Genomic DNA, 23326 nt, shown 5'->3' on the forward strand with positions numbered 1-23326 from the left:
GAGTGACTATAAATATTTTTTCTATGGATGCTATACAATATGCAACTTCTCTCACTACTTACATACATTCAAAACGAACAATTTATCACGCAGTGAGAAAAGTCGGCCATTGCAGTGAGAAATATTTTTTTCTCACGGGTTCCCGTACGGTTTTCCATATATGATCGCCGTTCCCATGGTAACATGCCCAATACAAACACAATAATTAATGTTAATGTTAACAAACTAAAAACTTATACATAATATGACATAGAGTAGATAAAATATTTTTTTCTACAACCGTGTTAAAAATGCAATTTTTAGCACTCCATACGAGCGTTAAAAATGCTACTTTAAGGCACTAGTGCTTTAAAATATTTTTAAGGCACTGCAGTTCGTATTGACCGTATAGAAAATTTAGGTGTAATGTCAAAAAAATATAAAAATGGAATGTCAGTCAAGTTCAAGTAAAAGTTTTTGTAGATATTGTCCTGTAATTACGTTTGTAGAAAAAAATTGTATGATATGCGTATTAAAAAGTACATTTTTAAGGCATTCATGTGAATTGCAGAATTCGATATCGCTCATTCTGCAAACTTTCACATGCGTGCCTTAAACGTGTACTTTTAACACTTATATCCTAAATAACTATTAAAATCGATGTACCATTTAAGAAAATTGTAAATTACACAAAAACTATGACTCCTAGTTGTTATAGAACATCTATATACCATTCGAAAGGGAACCTGTGTTTAGTATAATCAGTGATTAATATACATGATGTTGGTGTTCTAATAATAATAACGTTCATATTTATGCTACATTGAATTATCGGCTAATGAAACTGTAAATTTTGAACACCCTGTAAATAAATGTGTAATAATCAATCATGGAATGCATTAATTATAAGATAATTACCAGACCGTATTGTCATAGAATGACAATGTTATAGAATGACAATGTCATACTATGACATTCATTAAATTCATCTTTTGTTTTAAAATTGATTTACAAATTAGGAATTTAAATAATTGTAAATTACGCAAAAACTATGAGACCTAGGTATAGGACATTCATATACCTTTCGAAAGAGGTAAATTTGTTAGTATAATTATTGTTTATTAATATACATGGTGTTCTATTTAAAATAAGCATCATATGACACATTGAATACTTTAATAATGAAACTGTAAATTTTGAACACCCTGTAGAAAATGTTGTGTAATAATTAATCATGAAATACATTTAACCAATATCCAGCTATTTAGAGGTAAAAGTAATATTTTTATAATTTCTCAAATAACTTGAGAATAAGCCTTCTTTTAAAACTTTACATTTTAAGGAAAGTCAACATAACTCAGAACACTCTATATATAGGTATAGGGAAGCTTTATGAAACTACATCTTATTTTTTGCGGAAAATTAAAAAATGCAATAAAATACAGGGTGTTCCATAAGAAAAAATATAACTTTGATACGCCGCCATTTATTGGGACACCCTGTATATTTCAAGATAATTTTAAAATGCAGCTTTTATCAACTCACAAACTATTGTTTTAAAATCTTTTACCATTTCGCTGTAATCTTCCTTCCCGTTAGTGGTGACTCACCCTGTGTATAGGGAATAATTTCGTCTAAGACATGGCTTCCTCACGTATCGCATGTCGTCAGTTAAAACACATATTAATGACTAAAACCGTGTAGTTTCTTTGTTATTAAATATATCAGAGACTAGACTATAACATAATTTCGATGTAAAGGTACCGTTGTACCTTTTCCTCCCCTCAGGGAGTCTCAAACTTTTGTTTCAGTTAAAACACATTTGCAAGAATAAAACCGTCTATTTTCTTTGTTTCTAAAGATATCAGGGACGTTCAAAAAACAAAATGTTCACAAAACATAAGACTACAACACCATTTTGACGTATATTCACACATTTACCTTGTTCTCACTGTAGGGTGTCTCAAACTTGACATACGAAAAACATATCTTTTTCCACCCACCTCTACCGAAAGTATACTTTTCCGGACCTTATTGTAGGGAGCAAAGTTGTACTTTTCCTCCCTAGGGAGGAAAATATTTTTCCTCCCTAGGGAGGAAAAGTAAAAGTGACGTCATAGTATTTCATTCATGAAATATAACTTATTGACGCCCTGTGCAATATCTTTTTTTATTACTTAAGTATCTATACATTTTAACGTTTATTTATAAAACACCCAGTAGTTTGCAGAATGGTAAAAAACAGTAAATTGTTATTTTGATTTAACAATGTTTACATTAATAATTTGACTTATATTTGACAGTTGACAGTTATATTGTACCTACTTGTTAGTTTTAGCTTTAATAAATTTTGTTGGTTAGTTACATAAATAAATTAAGTAAAAATGAAAAAATGACTTGTTATTTGAGGAAGGTGGAAAAACCATATGTATAACATGGGAGTAAAGTGCCTTTTCCTCCCTTGAATGATTACTGCCCTCCGCTACGCGTCGGGCAGTAAACTTCATTCTCGGGAGGAAAAGTAGCACTTTCCTCCCTTGTTATACAAATAGCTATTCTTTCACAAGGTATAAGTTAAAAAAAATTTAAGTAAACCTTTTCCCAGCTATATGCATGTTAAAGAAAAATCTAAAATAATAAAAAAACACATTAACGGTATCCGTTAACCAGTTCATGAAAAAATCAACTATGAAAATAAGCATAATTTTAAGTGATGCATAACTTTTAAAACTATGTTAAGTATTCTTTTCGGTATTTTGGTCAAATGCCAACAGTAATGTAAATTTTGTAAAGGTGTTAATAGTTACTTTGGGCGGGGATTCCCATGAAAGTTTACATCTTGCAGTGTTTAGTGCATAATAATCTAGTCCATGTTCATTTGTAATTTTAAAATTAACTCTAAATTTTAAACAACTCTATTTAAAATTAACTTTAGAATTGCTGGATCTACGAAAGATGCACCAAAAAATGGCTCGTTTTTCTTCTTCTTCAAGTACCCTGTCCGCTGCGAATGTTGCCTTCTTCTTCTTTGAGTGCCTCTCCTAACGGAGATTGGATATAATTAGGGCGATTCTAATTTTATTTACTGCTGTTTTGAACAATTCGTTAGTGGTACAGCCAAACCACTCTCTCAAATTTCTCATCCAGGACATTCTTCTACGGCCTGGATTTCTTCCCTTGGATTTTTCCTTGCATTATATTTTGTAGGAATGTGTACTTTTGTCCCCTCATCAGGTGGCCTAAGTATTCAAGTTTTCTCTTTTTTTGTATTCAGTAGAACTTCTGGCTCCTTATTTATTCTGCGTATTACTTCTTCATTTGTAATTTTATCCACCCAACTTATTCTTAGTATACGGCGGTAGCACCACATCTCAAAGCTTTCAAGATTTTTAATATTCCTCTGTTTAAGAGTCCATGACTCAACATCGTAGAGCAAAGTACTGAATACATAGCATTTTAACATTCTAGTTCGTAGATGAATACTAATATCACGATTACAAAATAATTTTTTCATTTTTATAAAAGTAGACCTGGCAATTTCAATACGTCTTTTTATCTCGTGATTTTGGTCACCTGTTTCATTGATAAGGGTTCCCAAGTATTTGTATTCGTTTACTTTTTCAAGTTGGGTACCGTTTATTGTGATACTAGTGTCATTTATTGGATTCTTACTGAAGGTCATATATTTGGTTTTTTTGACGTTCATCCTTATGCCGTAGTTATTACATATCTCATTCATACTTTCAACTAGATGTTGTAGATCTTGCGCTGTTCTTGCCATTATCACAGTATCGTCAGCATATCGAATGTTATTGATAACTTCTCCATTGACTATGATCCCTTCGTTTGCATATGAGAGAGCTTCTTGGCATATTTGTTCGCTGTAGATATTAAACAAGAGCGGTGACAATATACAACCCTGTCGTACCCCTCTACGTATTTCTATTTCGTCCGATGTTTGGTCTTCTATTTTTATATTAGCTCGCTGATTCCAGTACAGATTTAATATTATTTGTATGTCTCTGGTGTCAATGTTCTTACTCTCCAGGATTTCTTGGAGTTTACTGTGGCGAACTTTGTCAAAGGCCTTTTCAAAGTCTATAAAGCAGGCGTGTATCTCTTGGTTAACATCTACGCATCTCTGTGTTAGAACGTTCAAGGCAAAGAGAGCATCCCTTGTACCTAATCCTTTTCTGAATCCCATCTGTGTATCGTTAATATCGATGTCTAGTTTTTGATAGATTCGGTTGTGGATGACTCTAAGAAATATTTTAAGCCTGTTGCCTATTAACATGGCAATTCTGATATTACTTATGAGACCTCGGAATAGTTGGACGTTCGACCGATGTGAGCCAGAACAACTTCCTCATATTTTGGAGCAACGAGTGTCTTCTCCTGCCTGGCCCTTGCTTACTGTCTCTTTTCCCCTGAATAATCAATTATAGTAGGCGGTACACATCTCAATATATGTCCTAGATATTCAAGTCTTATTTGGACCCTGTTCTGCAACAATGGTGTAAGCCAATGGCATGTTGTTCTGAGATAATTAGCTTTTCGTATTTCGTTATCATAGAAAATTCACTTTTTGAGATTTTTTTCTTTAAATATCTTTTACTTTTTTTACAACAATACAAATAAACGGAAAATATCGGAATAAAACAATAACCTTTAATTTTTGGTATAAAAAAAAACAATAAAAACTGGGTTACATGATTGTTGCAAAATTTAGTACGTAAGTTATCATAGTTAGTTGTGTCAAAATAGTTCATAATATAATTTGATACAAAAGATAATCATAAACCATTTTAATTGAGAAAAAGTAGTTACAGTAATTGTTATTGTTCATCTACAACGTAATATCGCTCCTCATCAATAGCAAAATCTGGCATCTGTCCATATCCTTGTACATCGTCTATGAAATTTTTTACTTCCGATTTTGTCTAAGAAATTATAAAAGCCTTTTGCATTTGTAGGTACTAAATTGAAGATGTCTTTCAGGTCTTTTATTTTTTGAGCAGAAAGCTGTCTACCATTTGGCCACAGTGGAGGTAGTCCTATGTTTCCAAGTAAAGGTTTTCTGCCCTTTCCTGCCTTTTCGATGTTTACTGCTGAAAAGTAAAGATCTCTAACGCGATTGTTCATGTACAAAATAGTTGGTTCATGCTTGTTCATTCTTATATCGTGGGTTTTTATCCAACTAATACGCTGTTTATTACTTGAGTCGATCTTACGATTTGTAATCGACCTTTCTAACTCCACAACTGATACAATATCATTCGTTGCGATACGGTTTACGATAAACTTCTGTTTTCTTCGACAGGATTTCATGATGGCAATGTAGCCATCATGAAATGCATGTAATGTATAACCATGTATAACGCAATTAACTTAATTTGTTTTAGTTTTTACCCCAGTGTATAATGCAGCAATAAGCAAAAACGGCGTAACCCACCACATTCTATAGCACCAGGGTATGAACCGCTAAGTTTTTTTTTATGTAAATAGTAAACTACATCATAAGAACAAAAGATTACTGAGATCTATAGTAGCCAATTTGTTCCAATAAAATAATTGATTTACTTTTTCTGTCACTGTTGTTTTGAAAGAGAATTATTGTAGTTTATGTTTACACATATACGTATTGAACATTTTTCAATAACAATGTAACCCGCACTGTGGATTACCTGGTTGTTGTAGATTTATACATTATCGGTAGTTTGACGAATGTGGGTTAGACCTTTGGTTAATAGATGTCGCTAAAGTACCAGAAACGGCTTACACCATTTTTGTTTTTTGTCAAACCACTCGTAATAAACTTGTTGGTATGTAAATCAAGTTTGTAAACAAATTGTGTGTTACACCGTTGTTGCAAAACAGGGTCCATTTGGTTAATTGTGCTCACGATTTCTTTCTTTTTTCCAATCCTGTGGATTAACCTCTATGTTGGTGACATGTTCGGTCCAGGATATAAAAAGAATACGTCGATACACCTACATGTCGAATGCTTCTACATATTTCATGGGCGTCTCTGTCAGCGTCCAGACCTCCACACTCGTTTTTCTTAGATTTTTTAATATTAGTCATTTATCTTCCTTGATCACAATCATTTCGTCAGTCAGATAGTAACATTGGTATGTTTATTGAATACAATGGGAAGATTATAAGAAAAATTACTATTTAAAAAATTAAATCAAATAAGAACAGAAATTGGATTACATCCTGGTCAGTATGGTTTTAGGAAAGGTAGATCAACAGAAGATGCAATAAATAAAGTATTTGAAATAGTAAATGAAAGCATAAGAAAGTATGTTTTAATGATCTTTATAGACGTGTCTGGGGCTTTTGACAATCTTTGGTGGCCGTCATTCTTTGAAAGGCTTCGAAGAATGAGATGTCCAAAGAATCTGTACGGAAGTCTCAGAAACTACTGTCAAGACCGATATGCAAGCCTAAGCTGTCCAACAGTAAAAAAGACAAAACATATCACAAAAGGATGTCCACAAGGATCAGTATGTGGACCTATCTTCTGGGATGTAATGCTAGAGGAACTGTTGGAACAATTGACTATAGATCCTGAAGTGCTTGGAAGCATAGCATATGCAGATGATTTGTTGTTGATCATAGATGCAAACTCAAGAAGAGAATTAGAAAATAAATCAAATGAAGTATTAATAAGAGTAAATGATTGGATGAATAAAGTAAAACTAATAATATCAGATTCAAAAACAACATATAGTTTAATAAAAGGAAATTTAGAAAGAGATCCAATTATAAAAATTAGAGGGAAACAATAAAAAGAAAAATGGAAACAAGATATTTAGGTATTATAATAGACGAACAAAAATTATTTACAAAACACATGAGTTGTGTCTGTGAAAAGGCAACAAAGATCATGCATAGCATTGCTAGTCTAGCACAGAAGAAATATAGAATTTCGTTCCGACAAATGAGAATATACCTAAGTACAATACTTGCATCAATTGAAGGGTACGGTTCAAGTGTATGGGCACATAGATTAATAAATAAAAAAAATGCAGAAAATTTAAATAGAGCTCAGAGAGGATTTCTTGTAAGAATGACGGGAGCATTTGGAACAACTGCAACACAGGCACTCACAGTTTTAACTGGAGTAATGCCAATGCATTTAGAAACACAAAAACGAGCATGTAATTATTGGCTAAAAAAGAAAAATATGAAAAAGTAATACAAATAATAGGATTAGATATAAGAAATAAAAGAGAATTAAAAGAAATAATAAATAGAAAAAGACAAAATGACTGGGAAAATTCAACAAAATCTAGACGTTTATACAATTTTATACCAATATTAGAAAACATTCCAAATTATTTTAATCCAAAACAAGGTTTAGTACACTTTTTAACAGGACATGGACCGTACCCAACATATTTGGAAAGATTTAACTTAAAAGATGATGCATATTGTGAATGTGGAGAACTAGGTACACCAGAACATAGTGTTACATTGTGAAAATACTATAGAAAATGAAGAACATAGAGAAATGAGAAGAAGATTAGAAAGAATTGAAATAAGAGATATATTACAAAATGAAGAATATTTTGGAATATTAAACAATCTAACAGAAATAATATCTAAAAAACAAAAAGAAATCTATAATCATAGAAGAAGACAACAAATAATCCAACCCTGATGAAGTTGAGTAAGATAAACTTAAAATAAATAAAATAAAATATAAATTCAAAAATACATATTTACAATTATAATAATAATAATTCAATATATAAAAAAAGATATTTTAATATTCCATCTGTTACTAGTCATAATTATACTTCTGTCATTTTCAGCCATCTCACCAATTTTATCTATTCACAACATACATAGAAATTACTGATATCATCTGCAAATATCCTTTTTGGACAAATTTTCATCTACATACAACCCACCACTATATTTCTACATATGACTATTATCACCATACCTACTCCATTTGTCAACATCAGCATATAATACTCATCTCTAGCAAAACCAAATCAACAGTTTAATTTTCTTTCTGGGTCTCTTTCATGTTCCTTTCACTAATTCCCTCACAGACATCTGATACCCACCCCCCACCTAGTCCTTACTATCATCATCATATTACGGTTTTGGTTTTTGGACCCTTAGAGATCCGGGTATTTTGCCTTTAAGAAACAGTCGTCTCAGTCTGAGTTTGTGCTTTCATAATGACACATACCCTAGATTATTTAAGACATGTTACACCTCAGACACCCCAAATGTGATTTTTTACACACTTACACAAATCCCAACAGCTACTAATAAGTTAAATAAATTCGATAACTCTAAATCACCACAAAATTTGCCTTTATAAATCTTCGATCTCTTGACAATAAGATTTCATTACGGTATTAGTTGTCGAATACTAACCTTTTGTGTAATGTGGTTTACCTAACTAGTTCCACTTACAGTATACGAGAATCCATTTTACTACAACAACTAGTTTAATGAATTTTACATGATAATTTCCACATTGGGTGTGTTGTTACATCATTTCTAATTTCAATAATATTTATACCTTATTCTTAAATATGACAGGTTATGTTAACAACTACCTGTGGAACTGTCGTTTGTCTTGTCATCGCTCCGAAGTTCCTAACCATTTCAATTTCACTTGCCGTCAGACTTCCAACATGTGAACAAGTCACACCCAAATTTCAGATGTTACCTAGGGCAAATTAAATTATATTTTAAACATCAAGGCTTAAGGTAGCTTTTTATACTTATGTTTCCTTAACGGACTACTTGAAATTGGCTTTGACCCACATATTTTTGTAAAATAGCATTTTGGCGGCTAACATATACATTGCACGTGAGTATAACCTAATATTTTTTTAACCCTAGTCAAAATTTCAACATCTTTGCCCTTTTTATCAGGTTATATTCATTTTAGGTAAGCACTGATGATGACTGGTAAACCAGTCGAAAACTAGTTATGTGAATTGATGTGGCCCTTTTGAGGGTTTTTTAAATATACCTTTTATACAGCATTTATTGTTTTTTTAATTCAATATAAAATAAATAAATAAAAATAATAAATCGATAAATAATTCATTAAATTAAAAAAAAAAGACTACCAACTCTCTTCTGAAAATAGAGGGACTGTCTTTATAACTTAGAAGGGAGTTGATGGTACCAAAAATATTTTATGTTTAGTTAAATTTGTTAAATGTATTTGTTTGTAAATGTTTGTAATGTAATTAATAGATTATGGCAAATTAGTTAATAAATTGTAAAAATAGATTTAGTAGTTTAGTAAAAAATGTAAAAATATAAAAAAATATCTGTAATCCCATCAGGAAAAAACGACCTGGATTAGTCACTTGAGGCCAGGTCATATGTAAAAACAATAAATAAATAAAAAAAAAGTAACATTGGAGATTTAAATAATTTTTTATCAATTCTTTTGCTTTTCGCCGAAAAAAATAATTTTGCTCATTTATCCCTTTCACCACTCTGAGGAAATTTAGTCCCCCGCTAGTTTATGTTTGCTGATGGATACAAATGAATCCGCGTTTACACACAAATAAGATATTTCAGTAATTTATAGTCCGCTGTCGCCAATCTGCAACACTGGTATCATAAAACGATGGAATTACGTAACCTCACATCAATTTAGTGTGGTACGTGCATGGGCGTCTGAGTTATTTTTTATGCAGTTCCAAGAACCTGTTACTTATTTCAAATAAGAGTAAAAAATAAAACGTAAATACTTCAACACTATTACACGTAATGAAAGTACACTAAGAATCAAAATATTAACGCACCACCTTAAAAATGGGACATTTTTGATGTCTCGTATTTCCTAAACCTGTAGTCCGATTTGAGTGATTTTTCCAGTAAATTATAGCTTTATTCTTCAGAGATATCGACGTAATAATATTATTGCTAAAGAGGTAAGTGCCATTGTATACCGGGTGTAAAAATGATAGTGTGTTTTTTCCTCAAGGTTTGGAACACCATATGGTATATTCCAGCGTATATAAAATATTGACATTAAAACTCAACTATAGCCTTAGGTTTTCTTAAAATTTTGCTTTTTGATTATTTCGCTTATGTGTGATAATAAGAAAGTTAGGTCCTTTAACAACTAGCCATGTTATTCATCAATACAGGGTGTTTCTAAATAAGTGCGACAAACTTTAAGGGGTAATTCTGCATGAAAAAATAATGACGGTTTCCTTTATAAACACATATGTCCACAATGCTTCATTTCCGAGATATTGGATGTTGATTTTTTTCTTAAAAATTGACGATTTATTTATTGCTCTAAAACCGGTTGAGATATGCAAATGAAATTTGGTAGGTTTTAAGGGTTAGTCTTAAGAGATAGAGGATAGTTTTAGCGCAATAAATAAATCGCCAGTTTGTAAGAAAAAATTCAACATCCCGTATACAAAGCATTTGCGGACATAATATGTTAATAAAGAAAATGGTCATTATTTTTCATGCAGACGTACTCCTTAAAGTTTGTCGTACTTACTTAGAAACACCCTGTATTGTTGAATAATACTGCTAGTTGTTAAAGTACCTAACTTTTTTATTATCCCACATAAGCGAATAAATCAAAAAGCAAAATGTTAAGAGAGCCTAAGCCTACAGTTAAGTTTTAAATTCAATATTTTATATAGGCTAGAATATTCCACATGGTGTTCCAAACTTTGAGGAAAAAACACACTATCATTGTTACATCCGGTATACAATGGCACTTACCTGTTTAGCAATAATATTATTACATGGATATCCTTGAAGGATAAAGCTATAATTTACTAGAAAAATCACTCCAATCGGACAACAGGTTTAGGAAATACAAGACATCAAAAATGTCCCATTTTTAAGGTGGTGTGTTAATTTTGATTTTTAGTGTATAATAAATAGTAATTGAAAATTAAGGTAAAAGATGAAAAGATGTAGTTTTCGATCCTAATAGCATTATTAATAATATTTAGAAAATATTAAAATATTACTAAAAGATTTTTAAATCGACAACCTATTGGTCCATTTCCTTGGTAACACCTCCAAGGCTTCTAAAATTTGCAAGCCAAGAAGCCCTAAAGCGAAGAAGACAAGAGGGAATTTAAAAAACTTACAATTCACGACCCTGTCTGTTCAGCTTGTAAATTCCAACAGAAAATGGGCCTAGTTACTCAAAGGAGTAAAGACCAATATAAAAATAAAATAAAAATTTTATTTTTAATTCAGTTGCAATGCGAAGGCAAAACAATCTTACTTTTCAATTAGAATACGGAGCGCAGTCCAGTCCCTTGAATCGCGATTTTCGGCTCTTATTGGAGCCTCATCGGAAAGAACGTTGGCTTGTTCTCCATATCCCAATTGATCCGTACTGAGAGGTTTTCCCACCCATTGCAACTGAAGTGAAAATATTAGGTGACCAACGTCATCTGGCAATTAAAAGATGAAGTTTTCGATCCTAATAGCATTATTAATAATATTTAGAAAATATTAAAATATTACTAAAAGATTTTTAAATCGAAAACTTATTGGTCCATTTCCTTGGTAACACCTCCAAGGCTTCTAAAATTTGCAAGCCAAATGGATGCTGAAGCGAAGAAGACAAGAGGGAATTCAAAAAACTTACAATTCACGACCCCGTCTGTTCAGCTGGTAAATTCCAACAGAAAATGGACTTAGTTACTCCAAGGAGTAAAGACCAATATAAAAATAAAATAAAAATTTTATTTTTAATTCAGTTGCAATGCGAAGGCAAAACAATTTTACTTTTCAATTAGAATACGGGGCGCAGTCCAGTCCCTTGAATCGCGGTTTTCGGCTCTTATTGGAGCCTCATCGGAAAGAACGTAGGCTTGTTCTCCATATCCCAATTGATCCGTACTGATAGGTACCAATATAAAAATAAAATTTTTATTTTATTTTTATATTGGTCTTTACTCCTTCGAGTAACTAGGTCCATTTTCTGTTGGAATTTACCAGCTGAACAGACGGGGTCGTGAATTGTAAGTTTTTTGAATTCCCTCTTGTCTTCTTCGCTTCAGCATCCATTTGCCTTGCAAATTTTAGAAGCCTTGGAGGTGTTACCAAGGAAATGGAAAATCTTTTAGTAATATTTTAATATTTTCTAAATATTATTAATAATGCTATTAGGATCGAAAACTTCATCTTTTAATTGCCAGATGACGCTATTCACCTAATATTTTCACTTCAGTTGTAATGGGTGGGAAAACCTCTCAATACGGATCAATTGGGATATGGAGAACAAGCCTACGTTCTTTCCGATGAGGCTCCAATAAGAGCCGAAAATCGCGATTCAAGGGACTGGACTGCGCTCCGTATTCTAATTGAAAAGTAAGATTGTTTTGCCTTCGCATTGCAACTGAATTAAAAATAAAATTTTTATTTTATTTTTGAAAATTAAGGTGTTTTTGCAAACAATAATCTAGTGGAACCGTTTTTTCCCTACCGTAATTTTATATGGGATCAGAATTACCCATCTCTAATAAACTTTTACTCTTTTAGGCATAAGACTCCTAATGAAAAATAATTAGGAGAAGCTGTAAACAATGTAACAAACTCAGAAGAAGAACCGTTTACAGCATATTTTATGATGAGTCTAGCTATGTTCTTGGAAAGAACGAAGATGAAAGTGCAGGAGCAATAATATTAGCGACGAAGAGGAGGAAGTTAACAGTTGTACCAAAGGATCAATCAGCAATGATTTCCCTTTTTTGTCATAATTAATAAAAGAGGTTCATCGACAAATTGCAGAAATTACTGTACACTAACATTTATCCGATCTTACTGAACAGGTATGGCAAAAATTATCTGACTATTATAGTCAATAGGACATTAAGACAACGCAACAAACTGAGAAAAAATAATATATAGACTTACATGTCCGAGAGAATAACATGTAACGACATGTCTATGATAGACCCGTAAGCACTATGGGCAGTCTTGTCTTGTTGTACATTGTACATTGTTGCCAAAAGAAAGTTTATTTTTTTAGATGATCTGCAGAAATATTTTAACGATGTGATTACAAGATTATGAAAGCAGGTTCATATCTCAGATTAAATCAACAGTTGTTTATTTAATCTCAATTCATAAAAAATAACATAATACATTCTTAACGGCATAAATTAAAACAATTTATTCTAAAAAATAAAATTTTATAATTTTAGTTAAAACTATTTTACCCCCTCTGTGGCTCAGCGGTAAGAGAGCCTACCTTTAAATCGAAAGGTCCGAATGGTCGTGAGTTCGAATCTCACCAGAGTCAGGAATTTTTAGTTTATATTAAATTAATAAATGAAAATAGTTTCGGTCCTTGTGGGATCGGTACTCACCGGAGGGACCGATGACGTTCGGATACAATTAGCGTCTCTTTGCAAAGACAATGACGTCGACTTTGCAAAGTAACAAGACACTTACTCAACACACACACTACACATTACACTAGGTACCAAATTGGAAAAATCCATACAGTACCATCACCATGCTAATGGCCATTAGTTGTCGAGGCATTAGCTAAAAAAACTATTTTAAATTAAATTTTCAAAAAGTCCACCACGTTCAGCTAAGCAGTAGCCCAATCCCTTGTATAATAATTGCCTTCGGGTGTTTTGAAAGGCCTGAATTATTTTTTGATGTAATTCGTCTAAATTTCCGGCACGTTTAGCTCATGTCGGTAAATTTGTTGGTTCTCATAACCGCAAACGAAAGAGTCCAAAGGTGCAAGATCAGGAGAGCGAGGTGGCATTTTTATGGTACCATTTGTGCTAATAACTGTATCTGGAAACATAATGTTTAAAAAATCTAACACCTCCCGTGCATTGTGAGCTGGACAGCCATCTTACTGCAACCAAATGTCATGCATATTAATAGGTAATGCTCGAATTACTGGAATTATGTGATTTCTCAGGAGATCTAGGTATTTACGACGACACACAGTACCCTCAATTTCAATCAAGAAAAGGCCAATTAAGTACGTTGTCACCTAAAATTCCAGCCCAGACATTGACCTCTTGACGGTATTGTGTTTTATAAGAAAGGAACACTGCATATGTGCCTATTCTCTGTAGAGTACCTACCCTACGGTAACATATAGATTGTGATGGCTAGAAAGATTTTTTTCATAAAATCTTCGCCACGATTAGTACGTTTCATCATGTCCTCACAAAACAACATCCGTCGTTCAAATCAGCAGGAAAAATTTACTGAATTTTTGCAATTTGTAGCAATGGTACTTGATTCTTTTTAAAATATTTCGTATAATTCTAGCACTAATACCAGTTGCTCGTAAAATTAGAGTGCTGTTACAAAAAAAATTTACTTCAGCTAGACTACATAGGTACGACAGTTTCACATTGTTTCCGTTCTTCATTAATTGCATGAGCTGGTTAATTTTAATCTTCATCACTATCCGTGTATTTTTTACAATTCTTGACACAACCAGTTTTTTCAAATTTAGAAATAAAGTTGTGAATTGTAGATTTTGTTGGTACAGAGCCTTCAAATGAAAACAAAAACCTACCGATTATATCGTCGGTAAAACTTCCAGGATAATGCCATTTAATAATTTGAATTTTATGTTCAGTTGTCAAGGTTAGCATTTATTTCCTAACTTGAAATATCAATTTATTTATTCTGTTTTTTTGCGAATAAAACCAGAAATATTACTAATGAAAAAATAAACGTTTATTTGACGTTTCCATTATCAAAACTGAATGTCATTTTGACAAAACTAAAATTCAATCTAATGGGTGTTAAAAACAAGCTCGTACGTCGGTACTAATTTCATACTATATTCGGTCTCTCTCTGTTAGCAGAACAACCCCATACTGTTCTTTTTGCACGAACTATGCGTGCTGCATGCAGTTTTCAGATTATCACCCCTGTATAGTGTGAAATCCTGGACGCTGACAGAGACGCTCACGAAAAAACCGACGCATTTTTTGTATATTCTGGACCGAACATGTAACCAACATAGAGGTAATTTACAGAATCGGAAAAGAGAGAAAAATCGTGAACACAATTAACCAAAAAAACTTGAATATCTGGGCCACAATAGTGACACACGATAAGTACCATCTACTGTAATTGACTATCCAGGGGAAAATAGAGAAGCATCTTCTCCAGGCAGGAGAAGACACTCATTTCTCCAAAATCTGCGGAAGTGATTCGGGCTCACATCGGTCGAACTATTCAGAAGTGCCGTAAGCAAGATCAGAATTGCCATGTTAATGGCCAACGCGCAACGTGGCGCAACGTTCGCAACGGACAGGGAACTTAAATAAGAAGAACATTGATATCCAGTGCGAACAAAGTATTTCCAATCACCATCAGTGAATGATTAAAATCAATTCTCTTACCACAGATTCCTCAAAAAATGCGAATATTAAATATTCTTTTTACGAATAATATCTTCCTACATTATATAGGGTGTCCCAAAAGCAGCGGAACGGTCGAATATTTCGCAAAATAAAAATCGGATCGAAAAACTGAAAAATACATATTCAATACTTTTCAAAAATCTATCAACTGACATCAAACACGACCCCTCACTCCATCCTAGTAGGTACGGTGGGGGGTAACTTTAAAATCTTAAATGAAAACTCCCAGTTTTTATTACACATTTGGACTCCTTGCGTAAAAGTAAACCACTTTTATTAGAGACATTTTTTCGAATTGTGGGTAGATAGCGCTATAATCGCAAAAAAGGTTTATCGTGATACCATAGGTAAATTATAGAAATGGTCTAATATATCGAGAAATATGTTTTCAAATGAAAGCCCTAAAAACCCGTGTTTATTATTTTTCAAATACTTATCGAACGATACCAAACTTCCCCCACTCCACACCCTGGAGGTGGGGTGGGGGTAACTCTAAAATCTTAAATAGGAACCCACGTTTTTTATTACAGATTTGGATTACTTATGAAAGAACAAGTAACACTTATCGAAACATTTTTTAGAATTGTTGATAGAAGGCGCTAATAAATCGTATTTTTCCGATTACAGTGCCATCTATCAACAATTCTAAAAAATGTTTCGAACAAATGTTACCATATTTTTTCATAAAGAATGCAAATATGCTATAAAAATGGGGGTTCCTTTTTATAAGATTCTAATGTTACCCCCACCCAACTCCATGTTTGGTGTTATGCGATAGGTTTTAGAAAAATATTAAACAAGTATTTTTTGGGTTTTCATTTGAAAGTGTATTTCTCGAGGTATTAAACCGTTTCTATAATTTATCTATGATATCACGATAAACCGTTTTTTCCGATTATAGCGCCATCTATCCACAATTCGAAAAAATGTCTCGGATAAAAGTTGCTTACTTTTACGTAATGAATACAAATCTGCAATAAAACTGGGGGTTCTATTTCAGATTAATATTTTATTGTTACTCCCCACCCCAGCTCCAGTGGGTAGAGCGGGGGGACGTGTTTGATGTCATTTGATTTTTGAAAATTATTGAACACGTATTTTTTAGTTTTTCGATCGGATGTTGATTTCGCGAAATATTCGACCGTTCCTACTGTGATTACTTTTTTTGGGACACCCTGTATAATGATATGTTGTATTTACTGTTAATTCCTTATTATTTTAGTATGTAACATAATAATTATCAACATATTTCTCTCTCTTAAACGAGACCTTAAGATCAATCTACTTCCACCTAAATTATTTTAAAATCACTCAATAGTTTCGTAAATGGAATGTTTGTAATCCTTTCCAGTCCTCCTCATTTCGGAAGTAAGATCCGGAAACTATTTCTCCTTCAGGAAATTGAAACCATAGAATGCGGAATAAAATAACTATTAAAGTAATTTCTAGTGTGTGGATAGACATTTAGAAAATGCGTCACAAGCAGAAATCGCGAAGCTGAAATATTTCTGTAAATTTAAAACCTTTTTGAAAGTAAATAGCTTCTGCTCGCTTAAAAGCAAAGCTGCAATAAAAATGAGAATTTCAAACTAAGAAACTAAGAGCAATTTTATGAGTATATATTATACGAAATGTTCGGAAAGATTTCCGCGGTCAAGTAAATGAAAATTACCTAAGTTCTCGGGAAGAGCCACGTTGAGAATGTAATACTCGACATCAATTTTGGAGCCATTATCAAGACGGATATGGTTACGTTCAAGTTCGGGGTCTCAATCTGCCTACTCCTCTCACTCGTGTCGTACCAGTAGTGTCTTGTTCTCTAGGAGAACGGCCAAACGGCACTGAGGTCTCAATCTGCCTACTCCTCAGTGTCGAGTAACGGTTGGTCTTAGCCTTCATTGTACATGTTTGGATATGGTAAGGATATTTATTGATTGGGTTGTACAATTTTTGGCCCCGTTTAGGATTTGTGGTCTTCTTTAGGGTTCGTGTTAAATGTGTTTTGGCTATTGGACGCAAAAGCAAACAAACGGAAAAAACGCTGGGGCAAAGTGTTGTGGTCGACGAAGCGTGTGGTAGTGAGCACACTTGGAGGCCATTGAATAGCGGACTGCGTTGTTCATCAGAGCCATTGATATTAAAGCAGGGAAGGGGGTGAGTTGAAAGATATATGCTTTCCAGAGTGTGTTTACTATCCAGGCTTTGCCGTATATAATAAAATATCTCTTATAATTTTTGATACATCTATTGGAAAAATCGGGGGGACAAAGGGGTAGAATGCGAAAACATGGAGGATGCAGTACTAATTGCTGATAGCGAGAATGACCTACAAAGGCAGCTCCACACCTTCAATATCACAACAAACAAACTTAATATGAGAATTTCAGTAGAAAAAACTAAATGTATAATGATCAGGAAAGAACCGTGTATATGCAAATTACAAATAGATGGCAAAATTGTAGAACAAGTAATGAAATTAAATTACCTAGGAGTAGAGATCACTAGTGACAGGAATATAGGAACAGAGACCACAAGCCACGCAGTAAAAGCAGCAAGAGTAAGAGGTTGAGAAACCTTATGGAGAAACAAATATCTGACCATGGAAAGCAAAATAAAAGTATACAAAACAACAGTAGGGAACAGACGAAGGAACAAAAATAAACAATATCTAAATGAAAGTATTAAGATAAATAGCGGGCATATCATTAAGAGACAGACAAAGCAACAGAAGTATATGCGAACAATGCAAAATTCAAAACATTAACAGGTGGATAAAAACAAGAAAAAAACTGGAACGAATATGTAAACCGATTGGGACTACATTACCGAACATCTGTAAAAACAACAAGCCGTATACTGCCGTGCTAAGCCCAAAGGCGGTAACTGATTTTTTATCGAAAATGAGATTTTTGTATTTTTAGGTAGAATAGGGTATTTAGTATATATTTATAAAGTCTTTGGAGTTGTAAAAGCATTATATTTTAAATAAAATTGCAATTTTGTTAGCGGTATCTACACTTTTCAGTTAAAATACTAAGCCGTTTGGCGGTAAATGTTAAATACTATGGCGTTTTGACGGTATCTGCTACAGTTGCCTTCCATATACCTTAGCATATTGCACTTACCGCTAATCTACTTTAAAGAATGCTACGCCTACATTTAGAAACCGCCAAATCGCCTTAGTATTACGAAGTAAATTCGGCCTAACTTCACAAGGTTAAATTATTGTGTTAGTTAAAACAGTTGTGTTAGTAAAAGAAATAATTAGCGAGGATGATGAGAACTTTTCGAGATTATTATATCTATTGAAATATATTGTCATTTTTGTTTATAGTGTTTCAAGGATTAACCAATTATGTTGTCCTAAACAATATGACTCTGCTCCAAGTGGATGATTTATATCTTGAATTAGGCAGTAAGAGATTTTCACATTTAAAAATATTCCTTTTTTTTGTTAGGTTTTAAAAACTTAATAATATATCCACACGCTGTCCACAACCTTTTTTAGAAAAAGAGACTTACAATATTTTGTTTTTTTAGAAAATCAAGTAGAGTCGAGTAAGAGTTGTGAAACACTAGGTGAAACCACTGAAGACAATATTATAGAAAGAGGACAATTTATTGTAAAGTAATTACAAGAGGTGAAAAAAAATTATGTTCAGCCTGTACAGGCGCAAGGTTTGTTTCGTACTTAAAGTTTTCTGTAATTAACCCTTTGTTGGTCGTACATGGGATTAGCAGTTCCATTGATTGCATTTTTTTTTGTTTAAATACAAGCTATTATCATTGTTTAACTAGACAATATCTAGTAGTCTAGTTATACAATGCTATTATAAATAGGTAAAAGACAATGTGATCATATTTTAATCATAACATATAACTAGTTTGTACAATACAACTAATAAAATGTTAAAATTTGCCCTAATTACATTAAGTAATGGTATTTTAATACCCAATATGATATTGTGAAATACCCAATAATATAACAATGCATAATAATATTAGGGTAGGTGTCGGCTATCATAAAAATGTTAAAGCTCTATAATAACATGTCGTAAATAAATAGCGAACCTTTGTCGCTAAGAATATAAATAGCTGAAAATAGAAAGTGAAAAGTATGGTTTACAATCACATTCACAGTTCAAGAATTCTTTAAAACGCTTAACATCAGCAGATAACAATCTGAAGGGATTCTGTTTTTTCCTAGTATAAGTACATTTTCGCCTAAATTATTAGACGCACTATAAAAGATTTTATAAAAAATGCTAATTATGAGGTAATACCATTGTAATACTAAATAGTTTTTTCGGTATGTACCAGACACAAGGTGTGTTGTTCGGTTGTCTATTTAATTGTCTATATTGAATCACAAATGAAATATTATTATTAATGAACCAATATGTATTTATTGACTCTTGAAAGAAAACAGATATAACGACAACTAACTATTGTCAATTTGTTGTTGTCATATCGTGGCTCAACAAAATAATAACATTTAATAGTACTTTAATTCTTTCAATTTAATAAACTTTAATACACAGAAAAGCTTTTTATTTCATATCAATCACAACTGTAAACCACATACCGCTAATAGGCTTAGTATTATAGTAAGTTTTGATAAAACGTTTTAGCGGTACTTACCTCTTTTTATATAAAACTTTGTTTTAAAATATAATTAATGGTTCCCTTAATAAACTGGGGCATATATCCATGCATTAAATCTATTAGCTAGTCCATAAATCCCTAAAGGGCAAAATTGTAGCATTCAATTTTGAAATCGATTTTGCCACCATTTTTTCAAATGTTAGTTACCCCCTTTGGGCCTAGCACGGCAGTATAGCAGACGACCCGTTGGAAGGCCGCCGAAAATGTGGAAAGACTATGTACAGTCAACAACCACTGAAGCAGAATAAGAAACAGACAAACAGGAGTAATCATAGTCGCACGAAGAAGAAGAAGAAGAAGAAGAAAACGAAGAAGAAGAAGAAGAAGAAGAAGAGGTATTTCTCGTGAGTTATTGTATTATTGTATATTGTATATTGTGTATAAACGGGGCAAAATGCAGATTTTAGCGCTCTCATGATTACATCCCTCCTACCATGCATCAGGACTTAACTTTTATGTATTACGATAAAATCTGCTATTTTTATCCCTTTTGTAATAAATACCTAACTATTATTATCAAAACATCGAAAAACTATACCTATGTCCTAAACTACTAAAAATATAATGTAGTTGTAAAATGCATGTGTATTTGTATAAAATTTGCTGACGTACAAAACTTACATACATAAAATGCTAAAGCTCAATATTTCCTTGCAGATCTGGAAATCCAACTCAAGTGTAGTAACTCTCATGTCAGTTGAAAGGGATACGTCAGGTGAATTTAAATGCGAAGTTAGCGCTGACGCTCCATTATTCCACACTGAAATTAGAGTGGCAAGACTGCTTGTCGTGGGTAAGTGAAGTTGTCAACACCATTTTTTGGGTAAAATCAATTTATTTGCTATGGATTATTTCAAAATGATACGTATTTGTATCTAATTATTAGACTAATGATTATGGTCAAAATAAGAGAGCTAAAATAAACTACAACGTTCACGGGATTTTATTGTCTCATAATATGTGGTCAATGGACCACTAAATTTAAAAAACCGCGGAGTGCTACCATTTAAATGAGTGCGTTTTTAAGAAAGGGGTGAATTAGTTCCTGGGTACCGGGTGAATTAGGGTGCGTTCTATGCACTTTTGGTACGAACACGTCAACTGGAAAAATGTTCCAGGTTAAATATACTATCTAAGTATCACATTTTAATGTCAAAAATATTTTTTTATATTCAAAAGAAAAGCAAGAAAAAAAAAACACGAAAGACTGCAATTTTGTTTTTTGCCATATAACTTTTTTCAATGGGGACATAGGTGTAGGTATTGCCCCATAGAAGAAAAAAAATTTCCATCCCTCTTCTTTAAAATGACGTTTGGTAGAAGTCTCTATGGTTTATAGTTCCCAAAATATTATTTTTTCAAAGTTCGCCACCCACAGCGATTTTGGACCATTGTCCTTGTTACTTCTCGAACATTGTTCTGTAACGTTTTCTACGAATATCTAGCTACACGTAATGGTACATTTATTAGAAAGAGAAGTCAATTACCTTTAAAAAGGTCTATTGTGTAAGACTATACGGCTATGTTGTGCCTTTCCAAGGTTTTATATTTTAATGATTTTTGATATTTTTAATGATTATTTTTAAAATTTCTCATCATGACTCTTTTTCTTGTACATTTAGGTATATAAGTTGTAGAATAAAAATATCTTATTTTCTTAACTTTACAATGCTGTATTGCAAAAAATTCTAGGACTATTTTTAAACAAGATATCCGCAAGATATCCCAGTGTATCCGTAATGTGAGAGAAATTTAATTTTTTTTTTCAATTAGAAGAACACAATTGCATATTATAACATTTTTTTATTACAGCAATTTTTAATTTCAAATAACTTTCCTTTATCACACTTTTCGATATTGCTAAATATAAAGGTACTTTACTCTTGAGCGAAATTTATATTTTTTAAGATATCTCCTACACTATTGATAAAATTTTATTTCTGATGATTGCGTCTTAGGTTTTAGACTATGCAGATACTTTTATAAAAAACATTTTTTTTTCATAAAGTTAATAATAAAAAAAGTTTTCCATATGGCACGTTTTGAAAGAAGGCACGTCTTGTCTAAAAATAGTCGTATAACTTTTTGCAATACACCATTTTAAAGCAAAGAAAATATGCTTTTTTTATTGTACAATGTATATACCTACCTAAATATACAATGAAAAAAGTTAAAATGAGAAATTTAAAAATATGTAATCATAAAATTTATCAAAAATCATTAAAAGTATCAAACTTTGAAAAACCATAATATCTTGCTCTAAAATAGCCGTACAGCCTTTTTCAATAGACTATTTAAAGGTAATGACTTTTCTTTCTATCAAATGTAACATTGATTATACCTAAAGCTACGTAGAAAAAAGTTACAGAACAATGTTTGATAAGTAACAAGGAAAATGATCAAAATCGCCGTGAGTGGCGAAGTTTAAAAAATCATATTTTGAAAACAATAAATCATAGAGACTAAAAAGGGTAGTTCCCTAGGTTGGCTGTATACCATATAGTTAAAAAACTCAAACATGAAGTAAAAACCACTTCTATGTAATTGGTATATTTACTAAAAATTTTAAAAATCCCAAGGGATTGAAAAAATGCGTCCAATTCAGAACGTTTTCGGACCTATCAGTCCATCATCAGTGAGTCTAAAATAGATTAAGTAATCCCACTAATAAAATTGAAAGATGGTTGAAATTTTGAAAGTTAAAAAAATGTGGTTATGATTACTTACTCGAATACTTGCTAAATAGCCGTAGAACCAAACAATGGTTAAAATTATAATTCAATCTACATTATGTTGTAGTGATAGTGAACAGGCTAAACGCCGATGTTAAAAGATATAACCTCCGGGAACATGGTGAAACTCTACCAGGAAACTTAATCAACCATCTTAGCCAACGTTGACTACCAAGTGTCAAAAGTTTGTAAGGAATTGTTTAGAGTGACATTGACAGTAGAGAAAAAGGTAGTCGATTTTCAAGTCGAAGGTTTTAACAAAAGGTCATGATCCAAAACAATAATAATATTATGATAAAGATTTTAATATCCGAAAATGTCTAACATTTAAATCTATTGTTTTTTGAAAAGAAAATTGTGTTTTACAAAAAAATTTTTTTGATTTTAAAATATAAAATTATTTTATTTTGACTGTTTACTATAATTTTTTTTTATTTAGCTAATGCCTCGACAACTAATGGCCATTGGCATGGTAGGTACGGTAATTTTGAACAGTTAGGTACCTTGTGTCATGTGTAGTGTGTGTGTGTTGAGTAAGTGTCTTGT

At 32.3% G+C, this 23326-nt stretch overlaps 1 protein-coding gene across 1 annotated transcript in view; it reads left to right on the top strand.

Moving 5' to 3' along the window:
• The window catches only part of LOC114329245 (uncharacterized), a 499354-nt gene that overhangs the window by 363297 nt on the left and 112731 nt on the right, over nucleotides 1–23326 (top strand). The window contains exon 3 of the mRNA XM_050650123.1: nucleotides 20706–20841. Within this exon, the coding sequence (XP_050506080.1) occupies nucleotides 20706–20841 (136 nt within the window). The remainder of the gene's footprint in view (nucleotides 1–20705; nucleotides 20842–23326) is intronic.

The sequence above is a fragment of the Diabrotica virgifera genome, chromosome 5, assembly GCF_917563875.1.
Source record: "Diabrotica virgifera virgifera chromosome 5, PGI_DIABVI_V3a".
NCBI lineage: Eukaryota > Metazoa > Arthropoda > Insecta > Coleoptera > Chrysomelidae > Diabrotica > Diabrotica virgifera.